This window comes from Pongo abelii, chromosome 5 (genome assembly GCF_028885655.2).
Source record: "Pongo abelii isolate AG06213 chromosome 5, NHGRI_mPonAbe1-v2.0_pri, whole genome shotgun sequence".
NCBI classification, from domain to species: Eukaryota; Metazoa; Chordata; class Mammalia; order Primates; family Hominidae; genus Pongo; species Pongo abelii.
This window is the reverse complement of record NC_071990.2, coordinates 79,557,472-79,582,775: the sequence shown is the minus strand read 5'-3', so window position 1 is coordinate 79,582,775 and position 25,304 is coordinate 79,557,472. Positions and strand designations below refer to the sequence as shown.

Sequence of the window (25,304 nt, the reverse complement as noted above, 5' to 3'; positions counted from 1 at the left end):
GACACGTGCACATTTTACCATTTATGTTGAAAGGTGAAGTCCTGGAATAAAAATCCCCTAAAACACTGGTATAATCATCCTTTTATAAATATTTGGGGAAAAAAAACCTAATCCAAGATCAGTATGCATTTTCCTTTTGCAGTGTAAGTTTGTAACTAAATCATCCTCCCTAATCATTTTCTTGGGGTGGGGAGTAGAGGAATGTGAGTCAATAAATTGTAACACTCCGTGTACTTATTGAGATTAGTACAGTACTTTTCAAAAATATTTTGGTGATTTGAATACTTACACATTATACTTAGCTTTAAGATAAACACAAACTTATTAAAATATTTTCAAAAACTAGCTCTGATCACTGATGGGCAAATGGGGGCAAACAATTTTGTAGAAAAATGAGGTCACTTAGTAACCTTAGGTGACAACGTGTAATTTCTGAAAAATATATACTTTTCAGCTTTATCTCATGAAAAGTGAAGCAAGAATATGAGGACAATGAAAAAGTGACCTCAATCTGTTCTTTGTCCACTTTGTTTCATCTGCCATTTCCCAATAAATGTGCAAAATAAACTAGGTTACTCAGAAAAAAAAAAAAGAGTATTCAATCTCCTATATACTTGAGGATAATCCATTCTAGCATATACAAAATCTTACTTCTAGCTAGACTTACTTCTAGAAGACTTAACAAATTTCTCATATATTTTATTAATTTCAATCATTTTAGTCAATTTTAAATTTCATCCCTTCTTCATAAGTGATGTTTCTTGGAAGTGTAGCATTACAACTATACTACATCCCATACTGCTGATCATTTTAAAACATTCTTTAGATTTTTACTTTTCTTTCCAGTCTTGACATTCACTTAGGTACAGATGTACTGAATTTATCTGTGGGTGCCCAAAAAGTATGGATAATATTTCTAGGTCGGGCACGGTGGCTCATGTCTGTAATCTCAGCACTTTGGGAGGCCAAGGCAGGTGGATCACGAGGTCAGGAGATCGAGACCATCCTGGCTAACATGGTGAAACGCTGTCTCTACTAAAAATACAAAACATTAGCCAGGCGTGGTAGCATGTGCCTGTAGTCCCAGCTACTCGAGAGGCTGAGGCAGGAGAATAACTTGAACCCAGGAGGTGGAGGTTGCAGTGAGCCGAGATTGCACCACTGCACTCCAGCCTGGGCAACAGAGCGAGATTCAATTTCAAAAAAAAATTTCTAACAAGTAGCAGACTGAAAATTTAGCATTCATAGTATTACCTCTATATATTCTGGAAGTAATATTATAGGCCCTATCATGCCACACTATTTTTCAAGGAATTTACTGTTTCTTCAACTGCATGTCTCTGTCCCTTTCTGAATATTCTAATTCACACATAGAGAAGCAGTAGTTGCATGGCTCTTTGAACACTGCTGATGTTTCAACTTTTCCTGTCATCAGGGCTACAGTGATCAACTGAGGGCTGAAATCTGTCCAAAACTCAGAGCTTCACGTATTCTCATAGTTATTTAGGTGGCTGTTGCAGTGTTATGTTTCCAGTTATCACCAAACAATATGAAATATCATTAATTAATATTGGTCAATGAAGTGTCTAATCTTTTAGAGAAAACACTTCTAAAGTGTTGTATTTAATATTAGGGCGATCAATCCTCTATTTCTTCTTTTTTAAGTATTTAATAATTGAATAGTTTGAAAATGAATGCAATGCTTCAGAGGAGTAATATTTTGGGATACTATAAATTCTCAACATTCCTACAAAATGAAACCAATATAGTCATTCTTCAAATATATGCTGAATTTTGTAGTTTGCAAGTAAATTCTCTTTAAAAGTTTTAGCTGCATATTCCTATTGATTTCTTTGTGGATGACATGAATCTGTATCACTAAATCTTTATCTTTTTAGGAATAGGTACATTGAAAATGAAGATGAAATCTATGCTCACTTTGTACGTATTGAGCTAGTGAAATATTTGATATATTAAACATAATTCTGTATTATATTTCGTTGACATTAAACTTTGAATTAATTATACTTCACCTCCTATTCCCTATAGAATGTAATACCTTGAAGTTTTCATGATTAATTTGGTACAAACTAAAAACAATTTCTTTTGATGCTATTTAGTTACTTGGGCTGGAGTTGATTTATCTGAATTGTTATACTAATTCTTTTTAAATGAAATTATAATATATATGACTGATTCAATGGAAGAACCAAGCATTACTCTTTTGTATGAGCTATACATTTACTGTTGCTATCAAGTACAAATATGATTTTCTAAAATATCCTTTGGAAGTAAAATTAATGCCCGTGGGAACAAATTCAATTTAAGTATCTGTTTATTAAAAGTTATAAGTTTACTGAATTTATTAGATGCAATTTTATAGTGGCTGCTGTTAGAATTTCAAAAGCAACTTTCTCTGGACAGCAAGTTATGGCCTGCTGGTGAGGAATGTGTGGCTTAAGTGGTAATCACCCTCAGTGGCAATAGGAGGTAAAGGGCACAGATACACACTTATAGCTGATCCAATAAGCTTGAAATGAACATAGGTTCTGAAATGATTTAAGAGGCTTGTTTACACAACAGAATGTATGTTGTTGCACAGCCACAAACTACTTTTTGAGAAAGCTGAGCTCTGGAGAAATAAAAGCATGCTTATTGGACTGCAAAATGTGCAAACACAGTTTGAATATGTGTCCTGCATTTCCCATCCCTGCTTCCTTGTGTACCAATGTTCAGGTACTTTGCCATAAACAGTATCTGTCTTATTTGAGAATAAAGCACGATACCTCACAGTCAACTTTTTTCCTCCTTAGCCTTTTATTACCCAAACGTTGGGAAAATAACTGTTTCAGGCATAGCCCTACTCTTGAGGAGTTCATAGTTTTGTGAAGGGGAAGATAAAAAATAATTAGGGCATAATTAATGTGACCAGCATAAAACTGATGTCCATATGAAGCACTGAAACTATGTGTCTGTTTTTTACTCTTTGCCCAAAATTGTTCTTTGAAGAAAAGGAGCAGGATAGGTGACAGAATCTTTATTTTTGAAAGACACTGAAAAAGTGTCCTATTCTGAAAAATGGACATACACTCCCACACATACTGTCACTGCCTGACCCCTGCCTATCACATGGTAAGCGACATGGCATTTGGGAGTTTTTTTTTTTTTTTAAATTCAGGGATCAGTAACTTATTTCAGGATCATTTTAGTTTAGAACTTTCACCTGCCACCTGGGCTTTTCATCTTTTAGTGTGTAAATTATTTTTAGTTTTTGGTTCACTAATATTGTCTTGTTAATTATACTGAGCATATAAAACCCTAATACATCTTTTTTTTTTTTTTGTGACAGTCTCACACTGTTGCCCAAGCTGGAGTGCAGTGGTGTGATCTCAGCTCACTATAACCTCTGCCTCTTGGGTTCAAGTGATTCTCATGTCTCAGCCTCCCGAGTAGCTGGGATTACAGGCGTGCACAACCACACCCAGCTAAATTTTTTTTTTTTTTTTTGTATTTTTAGTAGAGATGGGGTTTTGCCATGTTGTCCAGGCTGGTTTCAAACTCTTGGTCTCAAGTGATCCACCTGCCTCGGCCTCCCAAAGTGTTGGGATTACACGTGTGAGCCACCACGCCTGGCCTAATAAAGTTTAAACTCTATGTAGCAAATAATACAGTATGTTTTTTCTTAGTCTTCTTTTTCTCACTCTTACAATGAACCAACTTACATTCAGAGTCCAGAGCCAGTATTTGTTCATTTGATGTGGGATTCATGATAATTCACAGGTGACATGGCTATCTGGGAGTAATTGTTGGTTGGGATGTTGAAGAAGGATTCCAGGAGTTGCTGAAACAGAAATATCCTCCTGATAAACAGGTTTATAAGAGTTTTATTCTTTTAATAGTACAAACAATCCTTCTTGAAAGATTTCTATTAATATTACCTCTCTTGAAGAGCAGTGTCTGATTTGAATTACCCACTGTGAACTACAGTCTTGTAAGATACCGGATATTTTACGTATGTATGTATGTATGTAGATGGAGTCTCACTTTGTCACCCAGGCTGAAGTGCAGTGGTGCGATCTCGGCTCACTTAAGCTCTGCCTCCCAGGTTCGAGCGTTTCTTCTGCTTCAGTCCCCCGGGTAGCTGAGATTACAGTCACACGCCACCACGCCCGAGTAACTTCTGTATTTTTAAAAGAGACAGGGTTTCACTATATTGGCCAGGTTGGTCTCGAACTCCTGACCTCAAGTGATCTGTCTACCTTGGCCTCCCAAGTACTGGGATTACAGGAGTGAGCCAACGTGCCTGGCCTACCCGGGCATTTTAAATAAATTTAGGCCATACTAGGTTATGAGTAGAAGCTATTTGGGGCTGGGTGCAGTGGCTCATGCCTGTAGTCCAGCACTTTGGGAAGCTGAGGCAGGGCTGCTTGAAGCCAGGAGTTTGAGACTAGCCTGGGCAACATAGCAAGACGTTATCGCTAATAAAAAATTAGCCAGGCCTGGTGGTGTGCACCTGATGTTTCAGCTACTTAAAAGGCTGAGGTGAGAGGATTTCTTGAGGCCAGGAGTTTTTAGGCTGCAGTGAGCTATGATTGAGCTACTTGCACTCCATCCTGGGTGACAGAGCAACAGTCTCAAACAATGACAACAACAAACTCAGTGATTTGGTTGCAAATATCATATATGTAATAGTAAATGTCTAAATGTTAGCTTAAACTAATTTATATAGGTCTTTTTTTGTTGGAATAAATAATTTGCTTTCATTTTGTAATGCAGATAATCATATACTAACTCTCACATTTGATCTCTTAATTCATGCTTTTATTTTTGTAGGCTATAAGAACTCCTCACTATTAAATTCTTATCAACAAATCTGACAGTTATCCTTAGCCCATATTCCTGAGAAGGAATATTACAAAACAATAATTATAGGATATGAGGTACAGCATCTTGAGTTACAAATTATTTTTCTAAGTCCTATTTGTTTACACTGAACTCAAATTGACCGTCAAATAAGAATACTGATAAAAGTACATTGCCACTATAAAAAATGTAATTTTTAGTATGTAACTGAATGGAATCCTAAAATTCATTATGAATTATCAGTAATATATGAAATCTTATTTTAATAGCATTTCCTTTTAATAGCACTTCCATTTAGAATACAGTGGGTCTGTTTCAAATATCCTATTTAGAATTTTTGTTTGTCTTTCAGAAAATAGAAATTATAACTTTCTACTTTCTGGAAAGATTTTTTTTTTTTTTTTAAACGGAGTTCTAAAGAAGGAAATTCTAACAGGATTAAGTTTAGGTTTATTCTAGTAGGCTTTGTGGCACAGGTCCCCTAAATAATTCATCATAAGATTCCAGTGTATGCCATGTATCAAGAAATTAAATTGCTATCAACTGACAACTAAATTTGATACCCTTTAGTATACAGAATACTACACGTAAGTCTTTCCAATCTTTGAATGTTTTCTTCCTTAAGCTCTTCTATAGAAAAATGTAGGATTGTATACTTTACAGGATTTTTTTTGTTTTTTTTTGGAGGCAACATCTTTAAAAGTTCCTGGAAATTCTAAAAAGTGCCTGCTAACTTAAAAAATAATTGTCTTTAGGTATTTCATGCTAAGTTGGAAGCTTCTTTATCAAATACGATGAAACCAAATATAGCATGAACCCATAGCTAAAAAAAAAACTACCCATGTGATTAAATTTTTGTTGAGAATGAACAATTTTTTTCTTGATGCACAACCTCATTCTTTTCTGTACAACTAGATAGTAACTTTTTTTGGTAATAAAAATTCAACATATGTTACATTGGTTTTCTGACAACTTTATTTTCAATATGGCTATTTAAAAATTCTTCCTAATGGAGGATTTGGAAAAGTCAACTTTTAATTGAGCCGACAATAATCAAACAATGCAGCTGATATATCAGCTACGATTTTCAGAGTGACCGCTATGTGCTAGCAATTGTTCTCATGATCATATATTTATCAACTTTAATCCTTATAATAACACTGCAAGGTTAAGTACTATTAGTCTCTTTCATTTGTAAGGAAAAAGGAAGATTAAAGAGATTAAGGTAACTTGCGTTTTATCCAGCTAGTAAATTTTCCCAGCAAATATTTGAGAGCATACTTGGTATTGGCCTTGAGACTAACTCTGGGGCTGGGAACACAATTGTGAACAAGACAGACAAGATCTCCACTTTCAAGGAGCTTACATTCCAGTAGTAAGGTCAGGATTTGAATATAATGGTGTTGAACTCAAACTCTTCTTAGCTTCTACTCTTCCCCTACAGCAACACTCCAATAAGATGAATAAAATTGTTTCAGGGCCGCTTTAAAAAGTGGGTGAAAATGGACACTATATACTGGAATATATTGTAAGAAAGTAATGTTGGTTTATAAACATCCAGATTTATCAATGGAAAAACTATGACCCAGATGTATAGAGAATGGAAAGCCTATGCTGCATAACAGACATGGCTTATGATTGCCTGTAGATAACATGTAATTCTAACTGTAGATAGCAGTAACATATACTTGCTGTTAACTTTCAAATGGCCTTAAGAATCATTATTATCTCAGTGTTTGACCTTGGTCTGTTCAGCAAGGTAGTCACATGCCATTTGTGGCTTTCAAGTACTTGAAATATGGCTAGTATGACTGAGGAACTAAATTTTAAATTTTATTTAATTTTAACTAATTTAAAAACTGATACTTGATCCAGTTACAAGATTTTTTAGGCATGCTAGAACAACCTGGGTATGTGAATGTCTTTTTTTCAACTGACATTTTAGGAAACTTAAATACAGATAAAATATTTCTGATGAAAATTTAGCATCTGAATTGAGATGTGCTATAATGTAAAAATATACACTGAATTTTGAAGACAAGATAAAACATAAATATCTCATTAATTTAAAAAATACTGATTACATGCTGAAATAATATTTTTGATATATTTGGTTAAATAAAATGTTATTAAAATTAGTTTCAACTGTTTCTTTTTTAAAGTTTTATTTTAAAAAATGTGTGTACAGGGCCAGATATGGTGGCTCACACCTGTCATCCCAGCTACTCAGGAGGCTGAGGCAGGAGAATTGCTTGAATTCAGAAGGCAGAGGTTGCAGTGAGCCGAGATTGTACCACTGCACTCCAGCTTGGGCGACAGAGAAAGACTCCATCTCGAAAAAGAAAAATAAAAAAACATGTGCACTAGGAAATTTTAAATTACACATATCATTTGCTTTGTATTTGTATCACTCTAAGGAGCCCTGCTGGAGTCCGATCCAAACATTAACTCTTTTATTTTTGGCATCAAAACATTTTCCTATTATAACTCATTATTCTTTTGTAAAAAGCTATGAATTATTTATCACTATTTCTATTCACGTTGTGAAGTTGTTAAGGTTGGGGTTGTTATCTGCATCTTACCAAAATGGTCTCTGGTCCTAGTAAAGAAACTGTTAGATGTGAGATAGCCCTCAATAGACTTCACCTTCCTACACATATTGCTGGGTGTGGCAAGCATGCAAGACCTTGACTGTTCTTTACCTGGGCCATTTCTCAGTATTGAGTTTTGAGTGAGCATCTGTAAGGGATGAGGCAAAGAGGAGGTTTGCTTCTGTTCATGGATAAGAAGCAGTGAACCCTCCAAGCTCAGTATTCTTTACCTACAACAAAAGCCCACTGTATATGTAGCCATATTGCGTATGGCCATATCGTTTTGCCCCCATGGGACCTGGGACAAGGGGAAACAATGAGAATGTGCTGATGCTCATGCTCCTTGTTGTGCCATGAGTAATAGTCCTTTGTTTCTGTCTGGGAATCTCAAGTCTTCTGTTAGCATCCATGAAAAAGTAACACAGTAACTACGTAGCTTCTAACTAAAGTAAAATCAAATATCAGACCTGACAGGATACACTTAAAATTATGTATTTATACTCATTTTTAGTTGTGGAAAATTATTAGGTTTGATGGGATATAGGAATTCTTTTCCATAAAAATTTTGTCTTACAATTTAAAAAATTTAACTAACTTACTGAAGCCTAGTTTTTACATAAAATTTGGTTTTATATAAAAATGTGGCTGAGAAAATGTTAGCTTAAATATCTTTAAAAATTATGAAATGCAAGGGTCAATATTTGTCCTTATAATAGAAATATTACACATGTGCTTGTATGAACTGTCAGTATATAAGTATGTACATAATACATTTATTTTCCAAGAGTGTTTTTCAGAGTAGTCTTTTAAAAATAGAAAGTGAACATAAGTATTCTGTGGGACTATATTCAAAGATTTATAGACTTTGGAAAGAAATAGCTTATCTCCTATACAATATATATATATTCAGGACAAAAGTAAACATTATAAAAAGTATAAAAATAGGTAAAAAGATACAAGTACAATATAATTTGGTTGGAATTTCAAAGGTGCTTTTTTCTCTTCTCTTTCCCCTTTACCTCAAAAGTTATAAATACTTTTGAAGCAGCATGTATTGTTGCACTTTTGATTTTTTGCTGTACAGTTAATGAACTTGAGAGTCTGGATGACTGGTGATCATCTATTTGGCCTTCCCATTCTTTTGTTTCTTCTTCTTTGATTAGTAAAGGTTTTCCTAAGGTTTGGCCAACAAGGTTACAGACTTCTTGAGCTTTGCGCCACGCATTCTCAACAGCAACAAGACAGGCTTGCCGTCTTAGGAATTAAATGGAGAGATTATTAATATGACACTCAATGAAATGTAGCACTGGATAGTTTTGTTTAAAGAATATCTTAGTTAAAGATGTGCTTAAACTTACCGAAGATTCTCAACAGAACCTGGAGTATGATAGAACTGGGGTGGGCTGATGACAACAGAGCTATCTAGCTTTTCAACAAGAAAGTTACAAATATTTTGCATTTTTCCAAATTCAGTAAATGTAATGCAGACCTGTAAATGAAATGACACGATATTATTTTCATGTCTGATGTACTGTTTCAAGATTTTCTCTACATGTAAGTAAAAAAAGTATAGCCAGACTACGAGGTCATTTTATAGTATGTAACAGATTTTTAAAAGCCTATTTGATACTTATAACTAAATTATTTTGTGCTTTAAGATTTTTGCTTTTGAATTTTCAAATTTATCTAATATTGTCTTGAATATTAAAAAACTTATATTTTAAACCAGGGATTTTTAAATGAAATTGGAAGAGTTTCCCTTAAACCTTATTACTTGGCTAAGTTTTAATCCTGATAACTAGCATGATTCCTTTGTCTAATCAATGCCCTTAGCTTCCTGATTAACTTATGCCATACTTCACTGCTATCATTGAGAAATGTTTCTTCTTCCAATAGTTCTGTTCAAATCTATATGTGGAAGCTAATGTATTTCACTCTGTCTTCTGCCTTTAAATATGTGAAGCAGTCCTTATATTCGGCAATACTTTAAAACCGGTCTGTAAACTCTTCAATGAAGGGAACTAAACCTTGTCTTTTTTTTTTCAAGAGAGACAAAATCTTGCTATGTTGCCCAGGCATAATCATAGCTCACTGCAGCCTCAAACTCCTGGGTTCAAGCGATCCTCCTACCTCAGCCTTCCAAGTAGGAAGGGCTACAGGCATGCACCACCATGCCCAGCTAATTAAAAAATTTTTTTTTGTAGAGGTAGAGTCTCACTATGTTCCCCAAGCTGGTCTCAAACTCCTGGCCTCAAGCAATCCTCCCACCTTAGTGGTTGTAGGCATGAGACACCACACCCAGCCTAAACCTTTTCTTCTAAAGAACCCTTAACACAAGGTCAATATGCAAAACAAAAAGTACAGATACTAGAGAATAAGCTGGAGTAGCAAAGAGAGACGTAAGATAACCTCACCTTATACAATGCAGAACATCTGTCTTTAATCATAATTTTTTTTTTTTGAGCCAGGGTCTCTTTCTGTTTTCCTGGCTGGAGTGAAGTGGTGTGATCACGGGCTCACTGCAGCCTCAACCCCTGGGTTCAGATGATCCTCCTGCCTCAGCCCCCCGAGTAGCTGGGACTACTGGAACGTGCCACCATGCCCAGTGAATTCTATTACTTTTGAAAAAGGTATAGAACTTTGTAACCACCATAACAAAAATTTAGACCTGTTCCAACACCCCTAAAAATTCTCTCAAGTAACTCCTTTATCAGTTCCTTCCCCAGTTCCTAAACCTGGCAACTACTGATACATTCTCCACTGTTAAAGATTTGCCTTTTTCAGAATGTCATATAAATGGAAGCATACAGTATGTACTCTTTGAGACTACTTCTTTCATTTAGCATAATGTATTTGCAATTCATCCACATTGTTGCATAATAGTTTTTGTTCCTTTTATGCTGAATAGTATTCATTATATGATCTAATCACAGGTAGGTTTTTTTTTTTTTTTTTTTTTTTTCCATTTAGGTTGCTTCCAGTTTGGGGCTATTATAAATAAAGATGCTGCTTTTTCAAAGTAGTTCTAGATCCTTTGTATTTCCAAGTGTATTTTGTAATCGGTTTTTGTCAGTTTCTATTTTTTGAAAAGCTGGCTGAGATTTTGATTAGGATTGTATAGATTAATTTAGGGAGAACTGATATCTGGAATAGTGAATCTTCCAAATCATGAACAAGAAATGTTTCTCCATTTATTTAGGTCCTCTTTAATTTCTCTCAGGAATGCTTTGCAGTGTTTAGCACACAGGTCTTTCACATCTTTATAACAGATTTATCCCTATGTATTTTAAATTTTTTGATGCTTACTAGTTCTAATAGCTTTTTTTATAGATTCTATCAGATTTTCTACAATGGTCATGTCGCCCATGAATTAAGATAGTTGCACTTCTTCCTTTCCACTCTGGATGTCTTTTATTCTTTTTCAAGTACAATGGTGAAAGAAGACATGAATGAAGACATCTTTGATTTGTACCTGATCGTAGGCACAAAGCATTCAGTGTTTCACCATTAAGTATGACAGCTGTAGGTTTTCATGGATTCCTCTTATCAGTTTGAGGAAAATCTCAACTGTTCTTATTTTACTGATAATTTTTACTAGGAATAAATAATGGATTTTGTTAAGTGCTTCTTCTGTATCTATTGAAATGATCATGTGATTTTTTTCAGTTTATTAATATAGTGAATTAGATTGACCAATTTCTGAATGTTAACCAACCTGGGATACACACTTGGTCATTATGTATTAATATTACTCTTTATACCTGTATGTAAAGGATACGTGTGTGTCCATGTGTGTAAGCATGTATGTGTATAAATCATTAAATTTGGCTAAAATTTAGTTTATAATTTTTGCACATTTATGATGGATATTGGTCTGTAATTTTCTTTGCTTGAAATGGTATTTTTCTGGTTATCTCCTGACCTCAAAGAATGAGCTAGGAAATATTTCTTCCTTTTCAGTTTTCTGGAAAAATCTGTATAGAATTGGCGTGATTTCTTCCTTATACATTTTCTAGTTTCCTTTTCAATTTCTTCTTTGACACATGGGTTACTGAAAAGTATGTTTTAAAATTCAGCATATTTGGGGATTTTTCTGAGGCCCTTCTATTACTGGTTTTTAATTTAATTACACTGTGGTCAGTGAACTTTGTATGATTCAAATACTTTTTTTTTTTTTTTTTTGAGATGGAGTCTTGCTCAGTTGCCTAGGCTGGAGTGCAATGCAATGGCACGATCTCGGCTCACTGCAACCTCTACCTCCCGGGTTCAAGCGATTCTCCTGTCTTAGCCTCCCGAGTAGCTGGGATTACAGGTGTGCACCACCATGCCCAGCTAATTTTTGTATTTTTGTAGAGACGGGGTTTCACCATGTTGGCCAGGCTGGTCTTGAACTCCTGACCTCAGGTGATCTGCATGCCTCAGCCTCCTAAAGTGCTGGGATTACAGGTGTGAGCCACTGCGCCAGGCCAAATACTTTTATATGACACAGAATATGGTCTACCTTGGCAAATGTTCAATGTGCACTTGAAAGGAATGTGTAAGCTGCTGTTTTTGGAGTGTTCTATATATGTCAAGCAGGTCAAATTGGTTGACAGTGTGATTCAAATCTGTTACATTCTTACTGATTTTCTGTCTATGGTCTTATCAACTATTGAAAAGGGTGGTATTGAAATCTACAAAAGCTGTAGACTTATTTATTTTTCCTTGTAGTTCTATCATTTTTCCCTTAAGTATTTCGAAGCTTTATTATATGTATAAATATTTAGTGCTGTATGTCCTCTTGATTAATTGACTTTTATCATTATGAAATGACTGTCTTTATCTTTGATAGTCTTTGCTCTGAAATCTACTTTGATTACTATAGCCACTCCAGCTTTCTTTTCATTTATGTTAGCATGACGTATCTTTCTCCATCCCATTACTTTTAATCAACATATGTCTTCATATTTAAAGTACACTTCTCTCAGGCAGCATGTAAGTGGAGTTAACTTTTTAAATACAACTTAAAATATCTGTATTTTAATGAAGGTATGTGGACCATTTACATTTAATGTGATTATTGATATGGGTAAATTTAAACCTGTGGTCTTGTTATTTCCCTTTTACTCATTTTCTGTTTTCTTTTTGATATTTTTATTATATTATTTCATAGCTTTCATTGACTTATTAGCCGTAACTCCATTATTTTAGTGTTTGCTTTAGGATTTACAGAATACATGTTTAAGTTATTACAATCTACCATCAAGAGCTAGCATACCATTTCACATACAAGAAGTTTATAACATTGTACTTCTGTTCTTCCCTTCCTGACCTTTGTGCTATTGTTATATATTTTATTTTTACATATATTATAATCCCTGTAGTTCATCATTATCATTTATTTAGTCAGTTATCTTTATTTTTTGAGACAGAGTCTCGCTCTATCACCCAGGCTGGAGTGCAGTGACGTGATCTCGGCTCACTGCAACCTCCACCTCCTGGGTTCAAGCGATTCTCCTGGCTCAGCCTCCTGAGTAGCTGGGACTACAGGCGTGAGCCACCATGCCTGGCTGATTTCTGCATTTTTTAGTAGAGACAGGGTTTCGCCATGTTGGCCAGGCTGGTTTTGAACTCCTGACGTCAGGTGATCCACTTGCCTCGGCCTCCTAAAGTGCTGGGATTACAGGTGTGAGCCACTGCACCCAGCATAGTCAGTTATCTTTTATATAAATATAGAGATTTCTAAAGAGATTTATATTAAGAAAAACCTATGTAGTTACCATTTTCAGTACTCTTCAGTCCTTTGTGTAAATCCCTATTTCTTTCTGGTATCATTCTTTTCTGCTTAAATGATGTCATTTAAATTTCTCGTAGTGTAGGTCTACAGGTAATGAATTATTTCAGCTTACTAGAAAGGTCTTTAATTGGTCTTTGTTTTTGAGCACTACTTTTGCTGGATATATTAACAGAAACTCTTGGTTGATATATATCTATATCTATCTATCTATCTATCTATCTATCTATCTATCTACACCTTTTAGTTTTAAAGATGTGGCACAACTGTCTCCTTGCTTGCATTGTTTTCAACAAGAAATCTGTTGCCTTATCTTTGTTCCTCTGTAGATAATATGCCTTTTTTCCCCTCCTCTGGCTGTTTTAAGATTTATCACTGCTTTTGAGCAATGTGATTATAATATGTACTGGTGTATTTTTTTTTTTAATTTCTTGTGCTTAGGGTTAGTTGAACTTTTTGACTCCATGGGTTTATAATTCTCATCAAGTTTGGAGATTTTTGGGTCATAATTTTTCCAAGTATTTTTCTTGTCCCCCACTTTCCTCTGCATTGGGACTTCAATTATATGTATAATAGGCTATTTGATGTTGTCCTATATTTTATTAACTCGTTTTTACATCTTTCTTTTCTGTGTTTCATTATGGATAGTTTTTATTGCTACATTTTCAGGTTCACTAAGCACATCTTGTATAAGGTCTAATTTGCTGTTAATCCTATTCAGTGTATTTATTAGCTCATACACTGTAGTTTTCATCTCTGGAAATTCAATTTGTTTTTTGTTTTTAATATCTTGCACATCCCTCCTTAACTTCTGAGCATGTGAACTACAGTCAGAATAACTTTTAATGACTATGTCTTTTAATTCTAACATCTGTGTCACTCCTGAGTTGGTTTGAATGGATTTTTCTCCTTATTATGAGCTTTACTTCTCTGCTATTTTACAGACTAGAAATATAGGTAAACCGAATTAAGATAAAATTTCATAGAACTAACTGTAAAATCCCACAGTTCATACTGAAATAGCAGTAACAAAGTATAAGATGAAAAAAATATGATTTAAAGGTAGCACATGAGAAAGACACTTTTATTGGTTATATTTATATGACTATAAGCTGAATTGAGGGAACAAACAATATGATGCAAATGCCAAAAAGTTAATTCAGTCTTGCATGTGTTATTAGAAATAAATATTCTAGAATAAGGGAGATAATCAACTTTCTCTAGTTTGGACTGGCCAAATCATAAGTAGAACAATATAGCTGTAGATGGTTTTGAATGAAACTGGCTAACTAAAGAAAGAGTTTGTTACATAAGAAATGGCCAAACAGGGTTCTTACCCTGGAAAAGAAAAAAGTAGCATCAATATGAAAATGAACTTCAAGTATATATTTTAAGGAAGAAGTATTTATCTTGTTTTGTTTCTTCTTACAGAGGTACACTAATAGATGGCTACTAGTGAGTCAATTTTGGCTTAATGTTCAAAGATTCTGTATTGATCAGATGTCTGAAAATGGAATGAGTCATATATTCATGCCTATATATGTATAAAATATTTCACAATAAAAATAAATACTTAAAAAAGATTGGATGGAATAATATATGGAAAATGCTTAACACATAGCAGGCATGCAAGGAAAAGGAGAGGGAAAGAAGAGGAAGAAAACTATATGAGTAGTTATACTACTACTTTTTCTACCTGATACACAGTATTGAATACCTATTATACCCCAGGATTAAAAAATTCCTCTAGGCTGGGCACGGTGGCTCACGCCTGTAATCCCAACACTTTGGGAGGCAGAGGCAGGCGGATCGCCTGAGGCCAGGAGTTTGAGACCAGCCTGGCCAACATGGTGAAAACCCATCTCTACTAAAAATACAAAAATTAGCCAGGTGTGGTGGCAGGAGCCTGTAATCCCAGCTACTCAGGAGGCTGAGGCAGGAGAATTGCTTGAACGTGGGAGACGGAGGTTGCAGTGAGCCAAGATCACGCCATTGCACTCCAGCCTGGGTGACGAGAGTGAGACGTCTCAAAAAAAAAAAAAAAAAAATTCCTCTAAACACTAAGGTTATAACATGAAAATAACATAAAAAGTGGAAAGAGTACTGGTATAGGAATCACAAAGCTACGATTTTAATCCAACCCTCCTTCCCACATCCATTCATTCACCTACCATTAAAGTCATCACTTAGAACCTTTCTTTTTTTTTAATTAAATCAACAGTGTTTGTACTATTATGATTGTTTACAGCTGAACAATATAGTATATTATGATTGCATTTCTTTTCTTCTAGTCTTCATTGAATTCCTAGGAGTTAATAATTACTTCATTTTTATTTGTTTGCTTTCTTAGTTGTACATGTCCTTCAAACCTTCTGACAAAAGTTATAAAATTCAAATAATAGGTCAAATTAATTGGGTAATCTATGAGTTCCTTTATTTTTTTCTTGGAGGCATTTTACTGAAGCCCTTAGTCCTCCTGTCCCCTGAATCTGGGGACATTCCTTTGCCATTACCTGCGAACTCCTGTTTTTCTCTTTCTTGGTTTACTTCCTCACGTATGGTAGGGAAATATTTTGAGACCTTGTATGCAGGAGTGATGTTTCACATTTTTAACATCTTTCAGAGGGCATTAATCCATCAGATCCCGGCCAAATAAAGAACAGTGTGACAGTTCTGGTCAGCCCTGTCTGCTTGTCCTTGATTAACCTTATTACCTTCTCCTTGATTGTCTTTTGGCCAGATAAGGATTTCTAGATTAGACATTGTTTTCTCTCACAATTGGAAGATGTTGCTGTCTTGCCTTTCAGTTTCTAGCTTCCAGTGTTGACACTGAGAGGTCCAATTGCTGTTCAGATTTCTGATCCTTGGTTTGTGAACTATTTTTCTTTCTCTAGAACTTTTGGGGTCCTTTTATTCCTGGGGTTCTAACATTTCCGATATGCTTTGATGAGTTTGTTGTTGTTGTTCATTGTGCTGGGCACCCACTGGGTCCACTGAATATGGAAATTCAAATCTTGCATTTTAGTAAATTTTGGATAAATTTTTTTGATTATTTTATTCTCTTTCACTCTGTGCTCTCTTTTTGGACTTTTTTTTTTTTTTAACTTATATTTTAAGTTCTGGGATACACGTACAGAACGTGCGGGTTACATACACGTGTCCTGGTGGTTTGCTGCATCCATCAACCTGTCATCTACATTAGGTATTTCTCCTAATGCTATCCCTCCCCTAGCCCCCCACCCCACCAACAGGCCCTGGTATGTGATGTTCCCTTCCCTGTGTCCATGTGTTCTCATTGTTCAACTCCCACTTATGATTGAGAACATGCGGTGTTTGATCTCCTGTTCCTGTGTTAGTTTGCTGAGAATGATGGTTTCCAGCTTCATCCATGTCCCTGCAAAGAACATGAACGCATCATTTTTTATGGCTGCATAGTATTCCATGGTGTATATGTGCCACATTTTCTTAATCCAGTTTATCACTGATGGGCATTTGGGTTGGTTCCAAGTCGTTGCTGTTGTAAATAGTGCTGCAATAAATGTACGTGTACATGTGTCTTTATAGTAGAATGATTTATAATCCTTTGGGTATATATCCAGTAATGAGATTGCTGGGTCAAATGGTATTTCGGGTTTTAGATCCTTGAGGAATTGCCACACCGTCTTCCAAAATGGTTGAACTAATTTACCCTCCCACCAATGGTGTAAAAGCGTTCCTATTTCTCCACATCCTCTCCAGCATCTGTTGTTTCCTGACTTTTTAAAGATCGCCATTCTAACTGGCATGAGATGGTATCTCATTGTGGTTTTGATTTGCATTTCTCTAATGACCGGTAATGATGAGCTTTTTTTCATATGTTTGCTGGCCGCATAAATGTCTTCTTTTGAGAAGTGTCTGTTCATACCCTCCACTCACTTTTTGATGGGGATTTTTTTTTTTTTTTTTTTTGTAAATTTAAGTTCCTTGTAGATTCTGGATATTAGCCCTTTGTCAGATGGACAGAATGCAAAATTTTTCTCCCATTCTGAAGGTTGCCTGTTCACTCTGATGATGGTTTCTTTTGCTGTGCAGAAGCTCTTTAGTTTAATTAGATCCCATATGTCAATTTTGGCTTTTGTTGCAATTGCTTTTGGTGTTTTAGACATGAAGTCTTTGCCCATGCCTATGTCCTGAATGGTATTGCCTAGGTTTTCTTCTAGGGTTTTTATGGTTTTAGGTTTTACACTTAAGTCTTTAACCCATCTTGAGTTTAATATTTTTATCTTTGAAACAAAGAGAAGCAGCATGGTAGGTGGAAGGTAGATAAAGAATTTCATGCCTTTTGGAATGAAATTTTTGGACATTATGTCAAAAGTAATGTTCTACCATCTAATCTTTCCTTCTTTCTTTTTTTTTTTTTTTTTGAGACAGAGTCTCACTCTGTTGCCCAGACTGCAGTGCAGTGGCATGATCTTGACTCATTGGAACCTCTGCCTCCTGGGCTCAAGCAATCCTCCCATCCCAGCTTCCAAAGTAGATGGGTCTACAGGTGCATGCCATCACGTCCACCTAATTATTGTTTTACCATGTTGCCCAGGTTGGTCTGGAGCTCCTGGGCTCAAGCAATCCGCCCACCTCGGCCTCTCAAAGTGCTGGGATTACAGGCATGAGCCACTGTGCCTGGCCTCATCTATTCTTTAAAAAAAAATTATTTAGGCCAGGCTGGGTGGCTCACGTCTGTAGTCTTAGCACTTTGGGAGGTCGAGGCAGGCAGATCACTTGAGGTCAGGAGTTTGAGACCAGCCTGGCCAACATGGTGAAATCCCATCTCTACTATAAATACAAAAATTAGCCAGGTGCCTGTAATCCCAGCAACTCCAGAGGCCGAGGCAGGAGAATCACTTGAACCTGGGAGGCAGAGGTTACAGTGAACTGAGATCATGCCACAGCACTCCAGCCTGGGCGACAGAGTGAGAGTCCATCTCAAAAAAAAAAAAAAAAAAAATTTGGAGCTGTACTGAGGTGTAATTTATATATAAAAACTGCACATATTTAGAATATACAATTTGATGAGTTTGGACATATGCATACACCTGTGATATTATCACTATAATCAAGACAAAAAACCTATCACCTCTAAAATTTTCCTTGCGTCCTTTGTGTATGTGTATGATAAGAACACAACATGAGATCTACCCTTTTAACAAATTTTTAAGTGCACAACACTGTGTTAACTGTAGGCACTACGCTGTATAGCCCATATCTAGAATTTATTCATCTGCATAACTGTAACTTTATACCCATTGAGTAAGAAATCCCATTTCCCCTTCCCTCCATTCTTTGGCAACCAGCTTCTATTTTTTGCTTCTATGATTTGATTATTTTAGACTCCTCATGTAAGTGGAATAATCCAGTACTTATCATGCTGTTACTGACATTTCTCTTAACATAATGTCTTGCAGGCATAGCAATGTTTCAAATGGTAGGATTTCCCTTTTTTTAAGGCTAAATAATATTTCATTGTATGTATATAACACATTTTCTTTATCCATTTATCTGTCAATGGACATTTGGGTTGCTTCCATATCTTGGCTATTGTGAATAATGCCGCAATGAACATGCAAGTACAAGTATTTCTTCCAGATCCTGATGTCAGTTCTTTTGGATATACACCCAGGAGTGGAATTGCTGGGTCATATCGTAGTTCTATTTTTAATTTTTTGAGGAACCTGTATACTGTTTTCCATAATGGTTACAGCATCATACATGCCCACCTGCAGGGCACAAGGGTTCTAATTTTTCCACTTTCTCATCAACACTGTCTTCTGTTGTTGTTTTTTTTTTTTTTTTTTTTTTTGAGATGGAGTCTCACTCTGTTGCCCAGGCTGGAGTGCAGTGGCGCAATCTCAGCTCATGGCAACCTCCACCTCCTGGGTTCAACTGATTCTTCTGCCTTAGCCTCCTGAGTAGCTGCGATTACAGGCGCCTGCCACCACACCTGGCTAATTTTTTTTGTATTTTTAGTAGAGATGAGGTTTCACCATATTGGTCAGGCTGGTCTCGAACTCCTGACCTCGTGATCCTCCCCCCTTGACCTCCCAAAGTGCTGGGATTACAGGTGTGAGCCATCACGCCCAGCCAATCTTCTGCTTTTTTGATACTAGCCATTCTAATAGGTGTGAGGTTATAGCTCAATGTAGTTTTGATTTGTATGTCTGAAATAATTAGTGATGCTGAACACCTTTTTCTATACCTTTTGTACATCTGTATGTCTTCTTTTGATAAATGTCTATTCAAGTCCTTTGTTCATTTTTAAAATCAGGTTATTTGCTTTTCTTCTACTGAGTTGTAGAAGTCTACCAACCATCTAATCTCATTCCATATATTTAGCAGTACTTAAGAATACCGGTATGTGTTATACATTAGGCTCTAGTGTTTGCTAAATCCATAGTCATAAAGCCACACATTGTTATTAACACTTAGGTTGGTACATTTTGTATCTTGTGATCCCAGTACTTTGGTTTCCACTGACTGCTGGTGCTGACCTAAAGGCAATCATGTATTGGACTGTGTGATATGATATAAATTCTGGCTACCTGGAATCCCTATACAAAATATAATCAGATTCTCTCTTAAGAAATCTGAATATAAAACATTAAAAAGGTAAAGCAGAAGGAAGAGGAGCAGAGTTTAGCCAAACTCTCATTTAGTCATGTTTTAAAACAAGCAGCTCTAATGCTCTCTTTCTGCATCTGAAAGGTCAGTTCCTAGGACAACTCAGTGGTTTCAGACACATTCCAGTTTTTCATGAAGGCTGGCTGTGTAGTTTCTGGGACTGTTTCTTTTTTCTCATTATTCCCTTGGTACCTTCATAATAAACCTCCTTAACTAAGATAACTTGCTCCCATCTATATTTATTACAATCTGAAGTGCTAACAGGTGATAATTACTGGAGGAGTGCTATAACATACTACCAGCTCTTAACCTCTGTAATTTGGATCAGACTGCTCTTCATACTGTTTTGAAAGGTATTTTTCAGTTCCTACTACTACGAAATAAGTTTTGCCAAGTGGATCCCTAAAATCATAATGAGTAATTTAAAAATTCCTTGACATAGTAAAATTTTAAGTGGAGAAATCACAAAATGATTACAGGAAGCATTGGGGCAACAAACAGAATATTGTGGAAGTTGCTTCTCAAGAGATAAGAATCCAGGGTTCTAATTTCTAATCTAATTCTTGTTATATGACCTTTGAGAAATCTGGGCCTAAGTGATTTGAACCTAAAGTCACACATTTAAAGTCAGAAAAATAATGTATTATCTGCCTGAAGATAGAAACGGGTGATGGAGATATTTTCTACTTCAAAAGACAAAGATTCTCTCATTTGATATACAAGATTTCAATATAACCCCACTCTTTGTTTCCTGTTACAAGGAGGTGGCATGTACTAGGCACGTACTCCAAAATGTTTGGAATCAGAAACAGCAGTCCTGTAACCTAACCACCACTAGAACATACTCTGATTTCACAAAATCCTGGCCATTAAATCTTCAAATATAAGTAAAAAGTATGGGCAGTTGTAGGAACTAAATGTTGTCATTAATTGAGTGTATTGAAAATAGTTTTACTCTTTTTAATTTGTATAAAGGTTGAATGGTTTTCATTTTTAAACAATAATCACAATACAGTAAAATTGCACCACAAAACAAAACAATGTTGAAAAGCATTTCAAATCCTTTATGTTATGACTTTATTTGCTTTTTATCCAAAAAGAAATTTCTCTCCTGTAGTGTCACCCACACATTAGGTGATGATAGTACTAAAATTGTATTTAGTGGCAATTAACTGCTATTTCCCACTTGCTGTTTTTATTCCATTTTAAACTATTTCTTTTAAATCTCATTAAGCTTATTTAAAAGCTGAAATAGATATATAACATCAAAATGATTTTGAGAAAAATAATCTTCTATCAATATCATGAGAAGCATTTTTCACCATTCGTTTCAGTTCAAGAATAAAAATGACTGTCTCCACAAAATCATGCTGCTTCCAATTATTTGTTAAGTACATACCTCTGCTTCCATGTGATAAGCATTTTCCACTCTCCTAAAATCCTTTGTCACAGTTATATTTTCTGCCTGAAACAGAAAAAGTTCAAGAGTATGATTACTAAATATTTGATGCAATTACTCTAAAACATAAATTAGAAACCTACACTAATGAAAATCAGAAAAACATAAAGTATGCAAAAAGAACTTTGCCTATTTTAAAATTTTCCTAAAAGTGACATAAAATGAATTCAGAAATCAATTTTGCTTAAAATTTCATAAATGTCACTCCTTTTATAATTTGAAAATAGTTTTATTCTTTTTAATTTGTATAAAGGTTGAATGGTTTTCATTTTTAAACAATATTTATCACAATATGGTAAAATTGCACTGCAAAACAAAAGAATGTTGAAAAGCATTTCAAATCCTTTATGTTATGACTTTATTTGCTTTTTATCTAAAAAGAAATTTCTCTCCTGTAGTGTCACCTGCACATTAGGTGATGATAGTACTAAAATTGTATTTAGTGGCAATTAACTGCTATTTCCCACTTGCTGTTTTTATTCCATTTTAAACTATTTCTTAGTTTATATTACCTTATAATGAAAGTATAAAGTTAGGGTGATATCTATGAGCAATTGTTTGCACATAAAGTATACTTAATGTTGAGTGTCAGTGTTTTAAAAAATATTTAATTTACAAATATTTTAATACAAAATTACCAAATATTTATCATGTGCAACTCTGGGCAAGTTACTCAATTTTTTAAGCCTTAGTTTCCACATTTCTCAAATCAGGTTAATACCATGTACACCATATAGCATCATTTTGCAGATTTAATGAGAAGTTGTATATCAAGTATTTGGCATAGAGAAGGCACTCACCAAAAGTGGATGCTATACCACTATGATATAAATATTTATTGAAACATCTAACCTGAGTCAGTTTGGTTTTAGAAAAGTACTAATATTTATATATTCTCAGGGTAAATACAAGGCATATAATTCTGACAAAAAAGTTGAATTTCTTATTTACTTTCCAAAAGGGTTTTTAAATTCAGTGACTAAAATCTTCAGCTACTCTCATTGTTTGAGGACAAGCAAAACTTATATTTTATGTAATTTTTTTGTACCTTTCAAAATATATGTTAAATCAATATATGATTATGCCAAGTAATTTAATTATGTTATTTGAAGAAGACATGGTTGCATCTAAATTTTAAGATATAAACTAATTACAAGCAGTTTATGTTATCCAGCAAAATTCTTAAAAGTTTTAACCCAAGTTAAAAGCTTTTGACTCAAGTTCCAAATATCATTCTGATGTCTGTCAGTCCCATGAAAATATTAACGCAATATTTTTATTATGAAAGTAATACCTACTCATTGTGGAAAATTTAGAATACAGGTTAAGTACAGTACAGTACTTAGAATACAAAACAGTACAGTAGTTCTGCCTTAAACAGTACAGTAGTTCTCCCTTATCTACAGGGGATAAATTCCAAGACCTCCAGCAGACACCTGAAACCACAGATAGTATCCAACCTTATATATAACATTTTTTTCTGCTCTGATAACTGAGACAGCTAGAAGCAACTAATGGGTAGGTAGCACATACAGCATGGATACACACTGAACAAGGTATGATTCACATGCCCAGGTGGGACAGAGCAGGACACAGAGATTTCATCATGCTACTCAGAATGGTGTACAATTTTAAACTTAGGGATTATTTCTGGAATTTTACATTTAATATTTTTGGACCAAGACTGACTGTAAGAATTAGGGGTCTGTACTATATATATTGCTTGCAATCACTTTTTCACTTGATTAACATGAAACTTTTTTGTCATTTAATATTTTATGACATGTAAACGTCATAAAACATGTCTCATTTTTCACTTTTCTCCCACTTCACTTGATAAACTTCTGATTGAAAAATTATTAGAGATAATTTTATGAAAGATAATTGGAAAGAAAAGTATCTTTTATTGCTATTTTTGTTTTTAATAGTGTTTTTAAAATAAAAATACATGCTAATCAAAGAAAATCTAATACTAGAGAAAATAACCAAAAAGAAAGTAATAACATTCTCAAATCCCATTACTGTTAATATTTTAGTAAACATTTTAATAAACCATCAATGCATATAAACGTATCTAGATCTATATACAGACTTCTTCATAAATAAAATTATATTCTACATTTTGTTCTTAACTACTGATTGACAGGGTCTTGCTTTGCTGCCCAGGCTGCAGTGTAGTGGTACAAGCACGGCTCACCGTAATCTTGAACTCCTGAGCTCAAGCAATCTTTCTGCCTCAGCCTCCTGAGTAGCTAGGAGGATAACAGGCACACACCACCATGCCCGGATTTTCTAAAAAAATTTTTGTAGAGATAGGATCTTGCCATGTTGCCTAGGGTGGTCTCAAATTCCTGGCCTCAAGTGATCCTCCCACCTTAGACTCTCAAAGTGCTGGGATTACAGGCATGAGCCATCACACTTGGCCTGAACTTTTTAAAATAAACTTTTAATTTTGGAATAATTTTAAATTTACAGAGAAGTTACCAAGATAGTACAGAGTTCCCATCTACCTCACTTTCAGACTTACCTGATGTTAATACTATACTACATCTGTCTAAATTAAAAAGCCAACATTAGTAGATTACCATTAACAAAACTCCAAACTTTATTTGGATTTCACCAGTTTTTCTATTAAATGTCCTTTTTACTACCACAGGATCAAATCCATGATACTGTATTGCATTAATTCATCAAGTCTCCTTAGTCTCCTCTGGTCTCTTGACAGTTTCTCAGTCTTCCCTTGTTTTTCATGACCTTGAAAGTTTTGGTCATGTATTTTGCAGAATGTCCCTCATTTTGACATTGATGTTTTCTCATGATGAGACTAGAGTTATAAATTTTAGGAAAGAATACCATAGAGGTGAAATGCCTTTTTAATCACAACACATCAGGCAGTACATGGTATCCACATGACACTACCCAAGATACTAATACTGGTCACTTGGGTAAAGTAGTGTTTGCCAGTTTCCTCCACTGTAAAGTTACTATTTTCCCCTTTCCATACTTTATTAATTGGAAGCATGTCACTAAGTGCAGCCCACACTCACTCAATAAATACTACTTTATTTATTTGTTGCTCAATTGTTCTAGCTTTGGCCATTGGGACTTTTTTCAGGTTGGCTCCTTTATCTGTTTGACATACCCTTTTCCTTTATTTTTTGAGCACTTTCTTACTTTCTGTTGCAAGATATTACAGGCTTATGTAGTTTCCTTGCCCCAGTCCTAGAATAAGCCCTTTCTCCAAGAAGCACAGTACCTTTTCTTTGAGATTCATATGTAGAACCAAGATCTGAATGCTGAGACTGCTCACTGCTATTGGGGTGTCATTCCTTCTAGGCTCTCTCAGTGGACAGAGCTAGGTTACATATATATATATGCATAGACATACATATACGCACACAGATACTAACTCACATGTAAAATTTTCTGTATTTTTCCATCTGTACAATATATAAAGGTAAACATGAGTTCACACTGATGTTTTCAACTCTAATCCTGAATCACAGAATTCATTTTAACCTTCCATTTTTATCTGTAACTTCCCTCTCTGATAGTGAGAAACCTGGTTCCCACCATCCACTATCCACTTATTTATTTGTTTAACCCCTGTATACATGTAAAGCAGTTTCAGACTTGTTAACAAATACCCCTTTGGAAAACATATTTACCAGAGCACAAAGTTTTTGTATCTTTATTCTTCATCCTTATAATTTCCAGTCAAAACACCATTTTCCAGTAATTTAGGACACTCCCTGCCCCTATCACCTTAAGCACAGTTATATCACTCATTTGTGAGAACTGGGTTCATTTGTCAAGAGAATAAATTTTATCCTGGGATTGATCCTGTGATAGGCTCTTTGATGCCTTTTTCCCCCAGTTTACATACATCAAGCTTCACTATTTGCGACTTACAGCTCTATGAGGTTTGACAAATGCATAAAGTCATGTATGTACCACTCCAGTA

At 35.1% G+C, this 25,304-nt stretch overlaps 1 protein-coding gene across 3 annotated transcripts in view; it reads right to left on the bottom strand.

Annotated features, from left to right (window-relative positions):
• Nucleotides 1–25,304, bottom strand: part of IRAK1BP1 (interleukin 1 receptor associated kinase 1 binding protein 1) — a 40,091-nt gene that overhangs the window by 863 nt on the left and 13,924 nt on the right. The window contains exons 2-5 of one of the 3 annotated variants that reach the window (XM_054557780.2): nt 21,281–21,346; nt 8,813–8,943; nt 8,474–8,708; nt 3,723–3,841 (exon numbers count right to left, since the gene is read on the bottom strand). In XM_054557780.2, the coding sequence (XP_054413755.1) occupies nt 3,749–3,841; nt 8,474–8,708; nt 8,813–8,943; nt 21,281–21,346 (525 nt within the window). In that variant the 3' untranslated portion in view covers nt 3,723–3,748. Of the gene's footprint in view, nt 1–237; nt 3,842–3,866; nt 8,709–8,812; nt 8,944–21,280; nt 21,347–25,304 lie in introns of those variants that run through there. The other 2 variants (XM_063724877.1, XM_002817079.5) reach the window with 2 other exon arrangements.